General features: G+C 42.2%; 1 protein-coding gene and 1 pseudogene across 1 annotated transcript; one reads left to right on the top strand and one right to left on the bottom strand.

Moving 5' to 3' along the window:
- Positions 1–3,631: 3,631 nt before the first annotated feature.
- On the bottom strand, positions 3,632–10,278 carry LOC125476819 (formin-like protein 20). Its single transcript, XM_048583377.1, has 5 exons — positions 9,665–10,278; positions 8,033–8,891; positions 7,963–7,994; positions 4,577–5,057; positions 3,632–4,399 (listed from the first exon to the last, which is right to left on the bottom strand). Exons 1-5 carry the CDS (start codon positions 10,276–10,278, stop codon positions 3,632–3,634), a joined length of 2,754 nt encoding a protein of 917 aa, XP_048439334.1.
- Positions 10,279–13,568: 3,290 nt separating this feature from the next.
- The window catches only part of LOC125476820, a 63,312-nt pseudogene continuing 62,466 nt past the window's right edge, over positions 13,569–14,414 (top strand).

Here is a 14,414-nt window from a genome sequence, read left to right on the forward strand (position 1 = left end):
TATGGATGTGTGGCCGCTCAAGCCTTCATTCCTTTAGATATAAAATAAATAGTATCAAAAAAATTTGTACTGGTTGTCACTAACATTGCTATTTAGGAGTTGTATTTTGTCTTATACGTAGAATTAACGTTTCTGATCAGAAACGTTAAGTTTTCCACTAAAGTTTAAGTGACAACCGTTACTGTTTCTTGTAAGAATAGAAAATTAAGGGTGTGTTTGTTTGCCTTCACTAATTCTTTTTGGACTGGACTGGACTAGATATTAGTCCAATACCGTGTTTGTTACACGTAGGAATAGAGTTAATGAGATTAGTGCCAACTCGTCCCAACTAAGTCCTTCGTTAGAAGGTCTTAGCGAGACCTTCCAATAAGCATGGGATTGCTAAGACCGTTCGCGTCCTCGGCCAGTTCTCCTACATCACTGAAAACGAGATGTACTCGTTTTCGGCTTTGCACTTCTTCAACTTCATAAAGGACGAGAGCGAACCCGAGTCTGTCGTAGAAAGCTCTTCACTGTTGGCAGCATGGCCATTCATGTCGATTGGAGGAGCGGATGAGGGTGGGTCATCAGAGAAGAGAGGTTGGATGAGGAGACGATGGTGGGCTTGCGATTGGAGGTTTGATTCGGAGATGGAGGATTGCAATTATGCAGAGGTCTCATAGACTGATTCACTTCTTTCCATTCACACCCCGACCCACAGCCCCCTCCCCCCCCGGGGCCCCACCCAACAAAAAAAAAAAAAAAAACTTATTGGCGGTGTGGATTTATTGTTTGGTTTGATTTGAATTGGGCAAGTAAATCTTTGGTTTTTTTTTTTTTTTTTTTTTAAATATAGAAAACAAACTTTTGGAGTGGATTATGAGTTAATTTGCAAATTCTCCTCCTGCGTATTTTTCAATTTAGGATTTGATTGTAGGTTAGTTAGAATATGATGTTGTATGAAATTTTGTTGTTATGATTGTATACGGTCTATTTTTCACTGTTTTCGTTATCCCATTTCTTAGTTCGACACAGCACCAAATGCTTCATTAAGTTAGTTCAGCTTAATCTATTCTAAGCCAGTCCAATTTAGTTCCAGAAGTTAATCCAGTCCGAGATAGTCCGATGCAACAAATGTACCCTAAGTGTGATGCATCGTGCTATAATGAATAGGGAAATCGAATGACTATTTTGCCTTGTTATTAAGGTTTTGGAGGCAGTCTCCTTGGTTGATGTTAGAAGGCGCTTTATCGAGGCATTAGCTCTGCAGTTTGGAAGGGTAATGGAAGCTGATTCGGTAGGCATCCTAGGCATGTAATGCTCTCTGCAAAGTTCTTAAAACTTTAAGACTAATTGTTCATATCTAATTCATAAAGCTTATTAAGTCTTACATATTTATGTTTTGATCTAAACATCACTGACGGATTACATGTTAGGTGTACGTTATTACTTGAACATCACGAGGAGAATATGCATTAAGAAAACTTAACCTTTAAAGTTACATGTTTTAACTCATAAGTAATTCGTAGAACTGCATAGGATTGTTAATGATGATGGCTAAACCCTAGTGCTTTTCACATTTGATTTCTCTCCAAAACTTTTATTTTATTTTATCTCTCATTGCCGATTTTCATTAGTCAAATTTAATTATTTTAGTTTCTATTCTTTTACTTTAATTCACAATTTCAAATCTTTTCCAAAACTTATGTTGTATACTTAACTAAGGATTGGTTTCAAATACAAATTCTTCATATTGATCCTGTAAAGAGCGACTTTAATAACCTTGTTTTCTTGTAAGTATTTTTATGTGTTTTAATTCTTACTTTTGCAAGTGGTAAAAATCCTACCACCCTCAACATCAGCATGTTTGAATCTAAATTAGTTTGCCAGCTAGAATCAATTGGCCAACTAGTCCAATCCAGTTCGCTAGTATAGTGTAATCCAGTCCTGTCTAGTCTAGTCTAGTTCGCTATAATTGCTATTTTGCTTGAAAGCTTTCTTGAATTGTCTTGCCTTATCGGCCTAATAGAGCTTGCATCTGCATCTACTTGTTGGCAACTCATGTCGTGTACCGCCATGAATTTGACACAGGGTGTTGGAATATTAGTTATTATTTGATTGTCTAGGTTTGGGTCACACCTATCTGTTTAGGATTCTTTAGATTCTGCATTCTATAAACGTAGCTTGTAGTTTAGTATGAGAATTAAGTCAGTCAAGATGTAGGCCTTAGTTTGTAGCCGTCTCTGCATTCTTATTGTTTTCCTGTTAATAATATTCATAATTTATAAATTATTTGTTCTTACGTTAGATGCTCTGATTTTTAACTGCATGCACATTCTCTAACTGCATGCACATAAGGCCCTTTATGGCCTAAAGCAGGCCTCTCGTGCCTAGTTTCAGAGGTTTAGTTCTTTTATTATCAATTTTGGTTTCCTTCAAAGCCCGGCTGATAATTCTGTGTTCGTTGTTATGGGTAGTGATCCCTCTGCTTTTCTTTCTAATTAAAAAAAAAAAAAAATTAGGTGTTGAATTTGATTTAAAAGACTTGGGCAAGCTGCTATTTTCTTCGGATATTCATCTCATCCAGACAAGAAGGGAGACATGCTTGATTGTTTTGACACGTACATGTGGTACTGAGTTGGCTGGTCCATGTTTCTATCGCTATTGTGGTGGAGGTCTTCAACATCTCACCATGACATGCCCCGACGTCTCCTTTGCCGTTCATAACGTTGCTCAAATCATGGGTCGTCCTACTTCTTTGCATTTGGAGGCAGTCAAACATATTTTGTGTTACTTAAAACGTACTTATGGTCATGGTTTGCCAACATGATGTTGTGATGCTTCTTCTTCTCCTTCAGTTTACTCTAACGCAGATTGGACAGCTTGTTCGGACACCCGTCATTTTGTCACAGGTTTTTGTATCGTCCTGGGTTCTAACTTGATCACATGGTGTTATAAGAAACAACGAACAGCCTCTTGGTTAAGTACTGAAGCAAAGTATCGTGCCCTTGTTTATGGATGTGCAGATTCGATTTGGATATGTGGTGTTTTAAGTGAGCTGTGGGTTCCTATTCCTCGTCTAATTTTTTTTCTAATGTGATAACTGGCAGCGATATATATAGTTTTTTGAATTGTACTCCATTCATGATTTGAATTGTACTAGCGTGATATATTCTTGTTGATGTTGGACTATCAGAAACTTCACATCATGCACTTTTTTCGAAGAGATTTTGTAACAACAATTGTGGTAGTTTTCACGTATTCTGCATCTTTTAATTATAAGGAATGTATGTCATCTATTCTCATGACAAAGTGGGCAAATGATATAACTAACCAAAATGTTACTTCATTATAGTTGGTAATTTATATTGCAATAAAGGATGCAAGAGGAAACCAAATTTCATTAAAGCAGTTACAAGAGCAGTAATATATTACTATATTTATATAATATATAGTATTGTATAGGTAATCGATCATATTAGAAGCTGGTGACAACTAAGTTTCGACAACTCTTATTTCAAGGAATTATCTAGCTCATATTGACTCAATTTTGACGGATAATTGGTGGGGGTTGTCGCAAATTGTTCAAACTTGGTGGTGGTGGTGGAGGAAGATTGTTTCGACCTGGGGATGGTGGTGGGGGAGGATTGTTTCAACTTACTAAAGGTGGTGATGGAGGATTATTCAGATTTGGTGGAGGTGGTGGTGGATGGATGTTCTGAGGTAGTGGAACTTGTGGGGGATTGTTCCAACCAACTGATGGTGGTGGTGGAGGACTATTTTGACCAGGTGAAGGCGGTGGTGGTGGATTGTTCCGACTTGGTGATGGTGGTGGCGGTGGGGGAAGATTGTTTCGACCTGGGGATGGTGGTGGGGGAGGATTGTTTCGACTTACTAAAGGTGGTGGTGGAGGATTATTCAGATTTGGTGGAGGTGGTGGTGGATGGATGTTCTGAGGTAGTGGAACTTGTGGGGGATTGTTCCAACCAAGTGATGGTGGTGGTGGAGGACTATTTTGACCAGGTAAAGGCGGTGGCGGTGGATTGTTCCGACTTGGTGATGGTGGTGGCGGTGGAGGAAGATTGTTTCGACCTGGGGATGGTGGTGGGGGAGGATTGTATCGACTTACTAAAGGTGGTGGTGGAGGATTATTCAAATTTGGTGGAGGTGGTGGTGGATGAATGTTCTGAGGTAGTAGAACTTGTGGGGGATTGTTCCAACCAAGTGATGGTGGTGGTGGAGGACTATTTTGACCAGGTAAAGGCGGTGGCGGTGGATTGTTCCAACTTGGTGATGGTGGTGGCTGTGGGGGAAGATTGTTTCGACCTGGGGATGGTGGTGGGGGAGGATTGTTTCGACTTACTAAAGGTGGTGGTGGATGATTATTCAGATTTGGTGGAGGTGGTGGTGGATGGATGTTCTGAGGTAGTGGAACTTGTGGGGGATTGTTCCAACCAAGTGATGGTGGTGGTGGAGGACTATTTTGACCAGGTTAAAGCGGTGGCGGTGGATTGTTTCGACTTGGTGATGGTGGTGGCGGTGGAGGAAGATTGTTTCGACCTGGTAATGGTGGTGGGGGAGGATTGTATCGACTTACTAAAGGTGGTGGTGGAGGATTATTCAAATTTGGTGGAGGTGGTGGTGGATGAATGTTATGAGGTAGTGGAACTTGTGGGGGATTGTTCCAACCAAGTGATGGTGGTAGAGGAGGATTATTTTGACCAGGTAAAGGCAGTGGCGGTGGATTGTTCCGACTTGGTGATGGTGGTGGTGGTGGAGGAAGATTGTTTCGACCTGGGGATGGTGGTGGGGGAGGATTGTTTTGGCTTACTAATGGTGGTGGTGGAGGATTATTCAGATTTGGTGGAGGTGGTGGTGGATGAATGTTCTGAGGAAGTGGAACTTGTGGGGGATTGTTCCAACCAAGTGATGGTGGTGGTGGATGACTATTTTGACCAGGTAAAAGTGGTGGCGGTGGATTGTTTCGACTTGGTGATGATGGTGGTGGTGGATTATTCTGAGGTGGTGGTGCTCGTTGAGGATTGTTTCGACCTGGCAAAGGTGCTGGAGCAGGGTTGCTTTGACTTGGTGATGGTGATGATGGTAGATTGTTCAAAGGTGGTGGTGCTCGTGAAGGATTATTTCGTCCTAGTGATGGGGCTAATGATGGATTGCTCTGAGATGGTGGTGCTTGTGGAGGATTGTTTTGTCCTGGTGGTGGGGCTAGTGGTGGATTATTTTGAGGTGATGATATTAATGGTGGATTATTCAGAGGCGATGGTGCAGGCGGATGATTGCTTTTACCTGGTGATGGTGCTAGTGGTGAATTATGTTGAGGTGATGCTTGCGGATGATTGATTTGACCTGTTGAAGGTGCTAGAAAAGGTGTAGGTGTTGGTGGTGGATTGTTCTCAGTTGGTGGTGCTCGTGGTGCATTGTTTTGACTCAGTAAAGGTGCTGGAGGGGGGTTGCTTTGACCTAGTATTGGTGCTGGTGTTGGTGATGGGGTTGGCGTTGGCGTTGACATTGGTGTTGGTGTTGGCGTTGGCATTAGTGTTGGTGTTGATGTTGGGGTTAGTGTTTGTGTTTGTGTTGGTGTTGGTGTTGGTGTTGGAGTTGACATTGGTGTTAGAGTTGGTGTTGGCGTTGGCATTGGTGTTGGGATTGGTCTTGGTGTTGGTGTTGGCGTTGGCGGTGGTGTTGGCGTTGACGTTGGCGTTGACGTTGGCGCTTGTGTTGGCGTTGGCATTGACATTGGCGTTAGGGTTAACGTTGGCATTGGCTCTAGTGTTGGCGTTGATGTTGGCGTTGGCGTTGATGTTGGCGTTGATGTTGGCGTTGGTGTTGGTGTTGGCGTTGATGTTGGCGTTGATGTTGGCGTTGGTGTTGGCGTTGGTGTTGGCGTTGATGTTGGCGTTGGTGTTGGTGTTGGTGTTGGTGTTGGCATTGGTGTTGGCGTTGATGTTGGTGTTAGTGTTGGTGTTGGTGTTGGGGTTGGTGTTTGTGTTTGTGTTTGTGTTGGTGTTGGTGTTGGCGTTGACGTTGGCGTTGGCTTTGGGGTTAACGTTGGCATTGTCATTGGTGTTGGTGTTGGTGTTGGCGTTGATGTTGGCGTTGATGTTGGTGTTGGTGTTGCCGTTGATATTGGCGTTGGTGTTGGTGTTGGCATTAGCGTTGATGTTGGCGTTGATGTTAGTGTTGGCGTTGGCATTGACGTTGGTGTTGGCACTGGCACTGGTGTTCGAGTTAGTGTTAGCGTTGGTGTTGGTGTTGGTGTTGGCGTTAGTGTTGGTGTTGGTGTTGGTGTTGGTGTTGGCGTTGGTGTTGGTGTTGGTGTAGGTGTTTGTGTTTGTGCTGGTGTTGGTGTTGGCATTGACATTGGTGTTGGTGTTGGTGTTAGTGTTGGTATTGGTGCTGGCGCTGGTGTTGGTGTTAGCGTTGGTGTTGATGTTGGTGTTGGCGTTGGCGCTTGCACTGGTGTTCCAATTGGCGTTGTTGTTGGTGTTAGTGTTGGTATTAGTGTTGGTGTTGGCGTTAGCGTTGGTGTTGGCGCTGACACTGGTGTTCCAATTAGTGCTGATGTTGGTGTTGGTGTTGGCGTTAGCGTTAGTGTTAGCGCTGACATTGGCGTTGACACTGGTGTTCGAGTTGGTGTTGGTGTTGGTGTTGGCGTTGGCATTTATGTTTGTGTTGGTGTGACGTTGACATTGGTGTTGGCGTTGGTGTTGGTATTGGTGCTGGCGCTGGTGTTGGTGTTAGCGTTGACGTTGATGTTGGTGTTGGCGTTGGCATTGGTGTTGGCGCTGGCACTGGTGTTCCAATTGGTGTTGATGTTGGTGTTAGTGTTGGTGGCGTTAACGTTGGTGTTGATGTTGGCGTTAACGTTGGTGTTGGTGTTGGCATTGACGTTGGCGTTGGCGCTCGTGTTGGCGTTGGTGTTGGCGTTAGGGTTAATGTTAGAGTTGGCGTTGGTGTTGGCGTTGATGTTGGCGTTGATGTTGGCGTTAGTGTTGGCGTTGATGTTGGCGTTGGTGTTGGCGTTGGTGTTGACATTGGTGTTGGTGTTGGCATTGGCGTTGGTGTTGGCGCTCGTGTTGGCGTTGGCGTTGGTGTTGGGGTTAACGTTGGCGTTGGCCCTGGTGTTGGCATTGATGTTGGCGTTGGTGTTGGCGTTGATGTTGGCGTTGGTGTGGGTGTTTGTGTTAGCGTTGGCATTGGCGTTGGCGTTGGCGCTCGTGTTGGCGTTGGCGTTGGTGTTGGGGTTAACGTTGGCGTTGGCCCTGGTGTTGGCGTTGGTGTTGGCGTTGATGTTGGCGTTGGTGTGGGTGTTTATGTTAGCGTTGGTGTTGGCGTTGGTGTTGGTGTTGGTGTTGGTGTTGGTATTGGTGTTGGGGTTGGTGTTTGTGTTTGTGTTGGTGTTGGCATTGACATTGATGTTGGCGTTGGCATTGACGTTGTGGTTAATGTTGGCATTGGTGTTGGCGTTGATGTTGGCGTTGGCGTTGGCGTTAGCGTTGGTGTTGGCATTGATGTTGGTGTTGGCGTTAACGTTGATGTTGGTGTTGGCGCTGGCACTGGTGTGTGAGTTGGTGTTGGTGTTAGCGTTGGTGTTGGGGTTGGTGTTGGTGTTGGTGTTAGTGTTAGTGTTGGGGTTGGTGTTTGTGTTGGTGTTGGTGTTGGTGCTGGCGTTGACATTGGTGTTGGTGTTGATCTTGGTGCTGGTGCTAGTGTTGGTGTTAGCGTTGGTGTTGATGTTGGTGTTGGCGTTGGCGTTGGCGCTTGCACTGGTGTTCCAATTGGTGTTGATATTAGTGTTAGTGTTGGTGTTGGTGTTGGCGTTGGCATTAGCGTTGGTGTTGATGCTGGCACTGGTGTTCCAATTGGTGTTGATGTTGGTGTTAGTGTTGGTGTTGATGTTGGTGTTAGTGTTGGTGTTGGTGTTGGCGTTAGCGTTAGTGTTAGCGCTGACGTTGGTGTTGACACTGGTGTTCGAGTTGGTGTTGGTGTTGGCGTTGGTGTTTGTGTTTGTGTTGGTGTTGGTGTTGGCGTTGACATTGGTGTTGGCGCTGGTGTTGGTGTTGGTATTGGTGCTGGCACTGGTGTTGGTGTTAGCATTGGCGTTAATGTTGGTGTTGGCGTTGGCGTTGGTGTTGGCGTTGGCACTGGTGTTCCAATTGGTGTTGATGTTGGTGTTAGTGTTGGTGTTGGTGTTGGCGTTAGTGTTGGTGTTGGCATTGGCGATGGCGTTGGTGTTGGCGTTGGTGTTGGCGTTGATGTTGGCATTGGTGTTGGTGTCTGCGTTGGCGTTGGTGTTGACGTTGACATTGGCGTTGGGGTTGACGTTGGGGTTAACATTGGTGTTGGCGCTGGTGTTCGTGTTGATGTTGGCATTGATGTTGGCGTTGATGTTGGCGTTGATGTTGGCGTTGGTGTTGGCGTTGATGTTGGCGTTGGTGTTGGCGTTGGTGTTTGTGTTGGTGTTAGCGTTGACATTGATGTTGGCGTTGGCGTTGGCATTGGCGTTGGGGTTAACGTTGGCATTGGTGTTGGCATTGGCGTTGGGGTTAACGTTGACATTGGCGTTGATGTTGGCGTTGACGTTAATGTTGGTGTTGGCGTTGATGTTAGCGTTGGTGTTGGTGTTGGCGTTGGTGTTGATGTTGGTGTTGGCATTGGCGTTGGCGTTGGTGTTGGCGCTAACATTGGTGGTCGAGTTGGTGTTGGTGTTGGTGTTGGTGTTGGTGTTGGCGTTGGTGCTGGTCTTGGGGTTGGGGTTTGTGTTTGTGTTGGTGTTGGTGTTGGCATTGACATTGGTGTTGGCGTTGGTGTTGGTGTTGGTATTGATGCTGGCCTTGATGTTTGTTTTAGTGTTGGCGTTGATGTTGGTGTTGGCGTTGGTGTTGGTGTTGGCACTGGTGTTGTAATTGGTGTTGATGTTGGTGTTAGTGTTGGTGTTGGGGTTAGCGTTGGTGTTGACGTTGGCGTTGGCGTTGGCTTTGGCGTTGGTGTTGGCGTTGGCATTGACATTGGTGTTGGGGTTGGTGTTTGTGTTGGTGTTGGCGTTGGCATTGGCATTGGTGTTGGTGTTGGTGTTTGTGTTGGTGTTGGTGTTGGCGTTGATGTTTGTGTTGTTGTTGTTGGTGTTGGTGTTGGTGTTGGTGTTGGTGTTGGCGTTGATGTTGGTGTTAGCATTGGTGTTGATGTTGACGTTGGTGTCGGCGTTGGCGTTGTTGATGTTGGCGTTGGTATTGGCGCTGGCACTGGTGTTCGAGTTGGTGTTGGTGTTGTTGTTGGTGTTGGTGTTGGCGTTGGAGTTGGCATTGGGGTTGGCGTTGGCACTGGTGTTCGAGTTGGTGTTGGTGTTGGTATTGGTGTCAGTGTTGGTGTTAGTGTTGGCATTGACGTTGGCGTTGGTGTTGGTGTTGGTGTTGGCGTTGGAGCTGGAGCTAGTGTTGGTGTTGGTGTTGGTGTTGGTGGTTGATTTTTTTGAGGTGGTGGTGGTGGCAGTGGATTTTTTTAAGGTGGTGGTGGTGGAGGATTTTTCTGAGGTGGCTGTGGATTTTTTTGAGGTGGCGGTGGTGGAGGATTTTTCTGAGGTGGCAGTGGTGGCAGATTCTTTTGAGGTGGGGGTGGTGGTGGAGGATTTTTTTGAGGTGGTGGTGGTGGAGGATTTTTTTGAGGTGGCGGATTCTTTTGAGGTGGGGGTGGTGGTGGAGGATTTTTCTGAGGTGGGGGTGGTGGCGGATTCTTAGGAGGTGGGGGTGGTGGTGGAGGATTTTTCTGAGGTGGCTGTGGTGGCGGATTTTTGTGAGGTGGGGCTGGTGGTGGATTCTTCGGAGGTGGAGGTGGTGGTCCTCTCAGTACAATAGGAGGAGGAAGAAATGGTGGCTTGTAAAATGGTGGGGGTGGTGGCGGATTCTTCGGAGGTGGAGGTGGTGGTCCTCTCAGTACAATAAGAGGAGGAAGAAATGGTGGCTTGTAAAATGGTGGGGGTGGTGGCGGATTCTTTGGAGGTGGAGGTGGTGGTCCTCTTAGTACAATAGGAGGAAGAAATGGTGGCTTGTAAAATGGTGGGTGTGGTGGCGGATTCTTCGGACGTGGAGGTGGTGGTCCTCTCAGTACAATAGGAGGAAGAAATGGCGGCTTGTAAAATGGTGGTATAAACGTTGATGGCTTGTAAATTTCGTGTCTTATCGGAGTGACTTGTAGCTTGTCATCCTCATGGTATTGGGCATTGGATGAAGTTGTGATAAGAATAACCACTACAAGAAATAGCACAAACAACTTTAAGTAAGTCATCTCTGCTCTTCTTGTGTTACAAAATGGGAAGGGCATCATTTTATAGGGGAAGAAATGATGGGTTTTGTGTTAATAATTTTGGTCAATAGGCAATTGGTAATTCATAGGCTCCAATTGGGGTAGTATCTACCCAACTGGCCTAATAACATTGCTTTTGTGGTAGGGGAGGCTCAAAATTTTTGGCATGCTTTATAAATCGTATTCCTTATTCCTAAATTGTTCAACCAAAAAATATATATATATATATATATATATGTTTAAAAATTTAGTTAAAAATGGGTGAGTCTGGCAATCTTGCATTCGTTTTAGTGGTAGCCTCAGGAATTTTTTATCCGTTACCAGTCACCATTTCGAGTTTCAAATCCCCAAACTGAAGCTGTATAATCTAGCAATCTTGTTCAAGTGTTTGGAAAAACACTAGAAAAGATAGAAAAATGAACGAGTTTTTAATTGTTTTTATTATTTAGGGGGATGATATACCCACCCATTAACATTATTTCTCCACTCCTTTTTTAATGATACTTTTAATGACAACTCTAACCTTTTGCAAAATGACTTATAAGGCCATCTTTAACTATTTTATTCTTTTGTTTTTGTATTAAATTCTAAAAATAGAAGGAACAAAAACATGAGCCTAGCAAGTTGAATCCACCGCACACAACACCAACCAAACTTCTGTTATAATTCGAGCAGCATTTTGTTTGAATCGGATTTCCAACATTTGCCTTTTGTATTTAAATCCAATCAATTTTCTTTTCTTCTTAAATGTTAAATGTTTGGCCTTAAACTGTCATTAAATGACAAGAGTTTGGCCACTGGGTAATTGGGGTATAGCCATTGACGCTTGGACATTTAAACTCTAAGCTTAGCATATATGGATGGGGTTAAGCATCCTATTCTCCATCCCCTTGCTAAATACGTAGGCAGGATATGTAAAGACTAAGAAGCGTTTGGTGCTGAGGATTGGATTGAAATGCATAAAACATTTCAAGGTATATTGAAAGAAAAATTGAAAACATTGTGGCCAACTTAGAAGTAGGAATCAATAAGAAAACTTAAGGCTAGTTTGGGATTGTGGTGCTTTTAAAAAAAAAAAAAAAGCAACATGTTAAAATATTTGGAACATCAAATGTGTTTGGTAAAACAAAAAATAAAATAAAATAAAAATAAAAAACTGATGTCAATAATAATAGAAAAGTAGAAGTAGAGCTTACCATGCTTATAAAAAAACTTTTTTTTTTTGAACATAGTGATCAGTGCCAGTTTAATGAAATTTTCAAATGGCAAATACCCCCAACTTTTACAAAATTACAATCTTTACCCTTACATTATTCTCTTTGACAATTATTATATCGCATTAAATACCATATCGTTTTTTAGTCATTTAGCATATTCACAACAATTTTATATAAAAGTTTACCAAACACTGAAGATTTTTTTTTATAAACAATTTTACAAAAAAAAAAAAAAAAAAAAACCAAACACTCAACAATTTTATTTTACAGCTGTTTATTCTCATATCACAGTAGAAATAGTTTTTTTTTTTTCCCTTTTTTTTTAAAGCACAGCAATACTAAACTAGCAATTATTCACTACAATCATTCCTAAAATGGAAGGATGAAAGGAGAAATTTCATTCATGTTTAGTCCGCTTTAATCCAATCCTTTATATGAAACTATTCACAACAATTTTATATAAAAGTTTACCAAACACTGAAGATTTTTTTTTTTATAAACAATTTTACAAAAAAAAAAAAAAAAAAAAACCAAACACTCAACAATTTTATTTTACAGCTGTTTATTCTCATATCACAGTAGAAATAGTTTTTTTTTTTCCCTTTTTTTTTTTTTAAAGCACAGCAATACTAAACTAGCAATTATTCACTACAATCATTCCTAAAATGGAAGGATGAAAGGAGAAATTTCATTCATGTTTAGTCCGCTTTAATCCAATCCTTTATATGAAACGAGACCTAAATTCAAGAATGTCATAAATAAAATAGGTTCCGAAAAACCATACAAATATAACCACTTGGATATATATATATATATATATATATATATATATATATCTATATGTGGAGTACTTAAATTCAAATATTATTTTAAACTAAATTTGTGGTGTTAGTTATTATTACGATTTAGAGGTATTTTTCTCCACTTGTAAGTGAGAGGTCTTTTTTTTTCTTTTTCTTTTTTCAACAAACAATATTACCTACACTAAGGAGGTGGGGGAGTGTGCTAAGCCTCACAATAGGCTAGCAATAATGTAGTTCAAATTTTCCTTGGATGAGAGTTGCATGCATATCTAGAGAAGACCTATTCGACCTTCACTGCCACTAATATTGTCCTACAACAACAATATAGGGCACCAAATTTTCAAATTTGATCTTTGTTTTACTTCTCGCTGAAAAGTAAAATCAACTTTTGACAAAAAATCTTCAAGCTCAACCCATTGGCTCGAATGCTACGCTTGAAGCGCATGCGACTAATTCTAGCAACCACAAACAACAGAAGAACCATAATAGCCGTGGTAATGGGCGGCAACTCCAGCCATGGGCCCAAGGTCAACGAAGCAAAGGCCTTGCCAAGGGAGGCCCCTAGCTTCAAGAACAAGGGAAAAGCTACCATTTAATCAAATTCAATTACATTGGACATGTGGTACTGTTGTGGATCAATAGACCATTGGTCACTCATATATCGAGCTACCCCTAAGGCTGTTGCCAAGTATCATTCCTGTCATGAGTCTAACCTTGCACATGTGGAACATCCCGATGATACTACCACAAGGTGGCATCCACTCCTATGGAAGAATGAAGTTTATTTTTCTAGACATGTTCGGGTGGTTTTTACCCCTAGTTGTTGAACCCAATATGGAATAACTTGTTTGGTTTGGTTTGTTTTGAATTATGGATAATTATGTCATGGATATTGTTTCTCAATTGATTAATTGAATGAATAAAATTATATATATGCATGTGATCGATTCAATTAATTTATTTCTAGGTCTGACTAGTGGGGAAGTTAGTTGTCTGACTGATAGTGCTACCACACACACTATCTTGCGTGAGCAACACTATCTTACTAACTTCGTACCTAAAAATGCATTTTTGACAACCCTTTCAAGTTCATCTAACTTGATGGAACATTATAGAAAGGCCCGTATAATGTTGTCTAATGGTATTGAATTAACCATTAAAACGAACCTCTATTTTCCTCGTTCTGGAAGAATGTTGCTGAGTTTTAGAGATATCTGAGATAATAAATATTATATTGAAACCACTGAAGAAAATGATTCTGATCATTTCTTACGAATATGGCCAGAAGTGTATTCACAAGAAGTTGGAATGTCTCTCGAGTGGGTTGTACATCAGAACCATTCGAGCCATAGAGACCTATCACGTGGACGACCCTGAGCCCGGGTTCCAAACCACTTTCCTGTCTTGGCATGACTGGATGAGACATCCTAAACGGGATATGATGCGCCATATCCTCAAATCTTCACATGGGCATCATATAACCTCTTATACCGGATACTCGACTTGCAAAGCATGCTACTTGGGGAAGTTGAACACTCAACCTTTATCTACAAAGATTAATCAGAATCCTCCAAAGTTTCTTTAGAGGATTCAAGGGGATATTTCTGGATCTATCCAACCAACATGTGGACCATTTAGATACTTCATGGTGTTAGTTGATGCATCGACACGTAGGTCATATGTTCGCTTAATGTCCACATGCAACGCTGTTTTTGCGAAACTCTTAGCTCAAATCATTAAGCTTAGGGCTCACAACCCTTATTATCCAATTTAGTAAATTTGACTAGATTATGCTAGAAAGTTTACGTCACATTCCTCTGATGATGATTACATGTCAATTGGGATTGAAGTTGAGCATCTTGCACCCCATGTTCATACCAAAAACGGTCTAGTAGAAGTTTTCATAAAGCACATTCAATCGATAACTCAGACATTGGTTATGCAAACCAAATTACCGGTATTTGCCTAGGGCTATGCAATTCTGCATGCATCTATGTTGGTTTGCTTGAAGCCCACTACTACCCAATCTCTTTCACTGTTATGGTTGGTCATTAACGAAAGAGATTGTTTTGCGTGTTCTAAACAACGGTACAATTTT

This window comes from the organism of the source record quoted next, unplaced genomic scaffold (assembly GCF_019419815.1).
Source record: "Pyrus x bretschneideri cultivar Hongxiangsu unplaced genomic scaffold, Pyrus_bretschneideri_v1 Contig2, whole genome shotgun sequence".
Lineage (NCBI taxonomy): Eukaryota > Viridiplantae > Streptophyta > Magnoliopsida > Rosales > Rosaceae > Pyrus > Pyrus x bretschneideri.

Excerpts from the sequence above, each read along its gene's own strand:
- LOC125476819 (XM_048583377.1), bottom strand. The coding sequence starts at position 10,278 with ATGACTTACTTAAAGTTGTTTGTGCTATTTCTTGTAGTGGTTATTCTT. Across the intron at positions 7,995-8,032 it reads ACACCAGCGCCAACACCAAT|CAACGCCAACACCAACACCA; the intron begins GTCAACGCCAAC and ends AAACACAAACAC. Across the intron at positions 5,058-7,962 it reads CAACACCAACTCGAACACCA|CAACCCTGCTCCAGCACCTT; the intron begins GTGTCAACACCA and ends ACCAAGTCAAAG.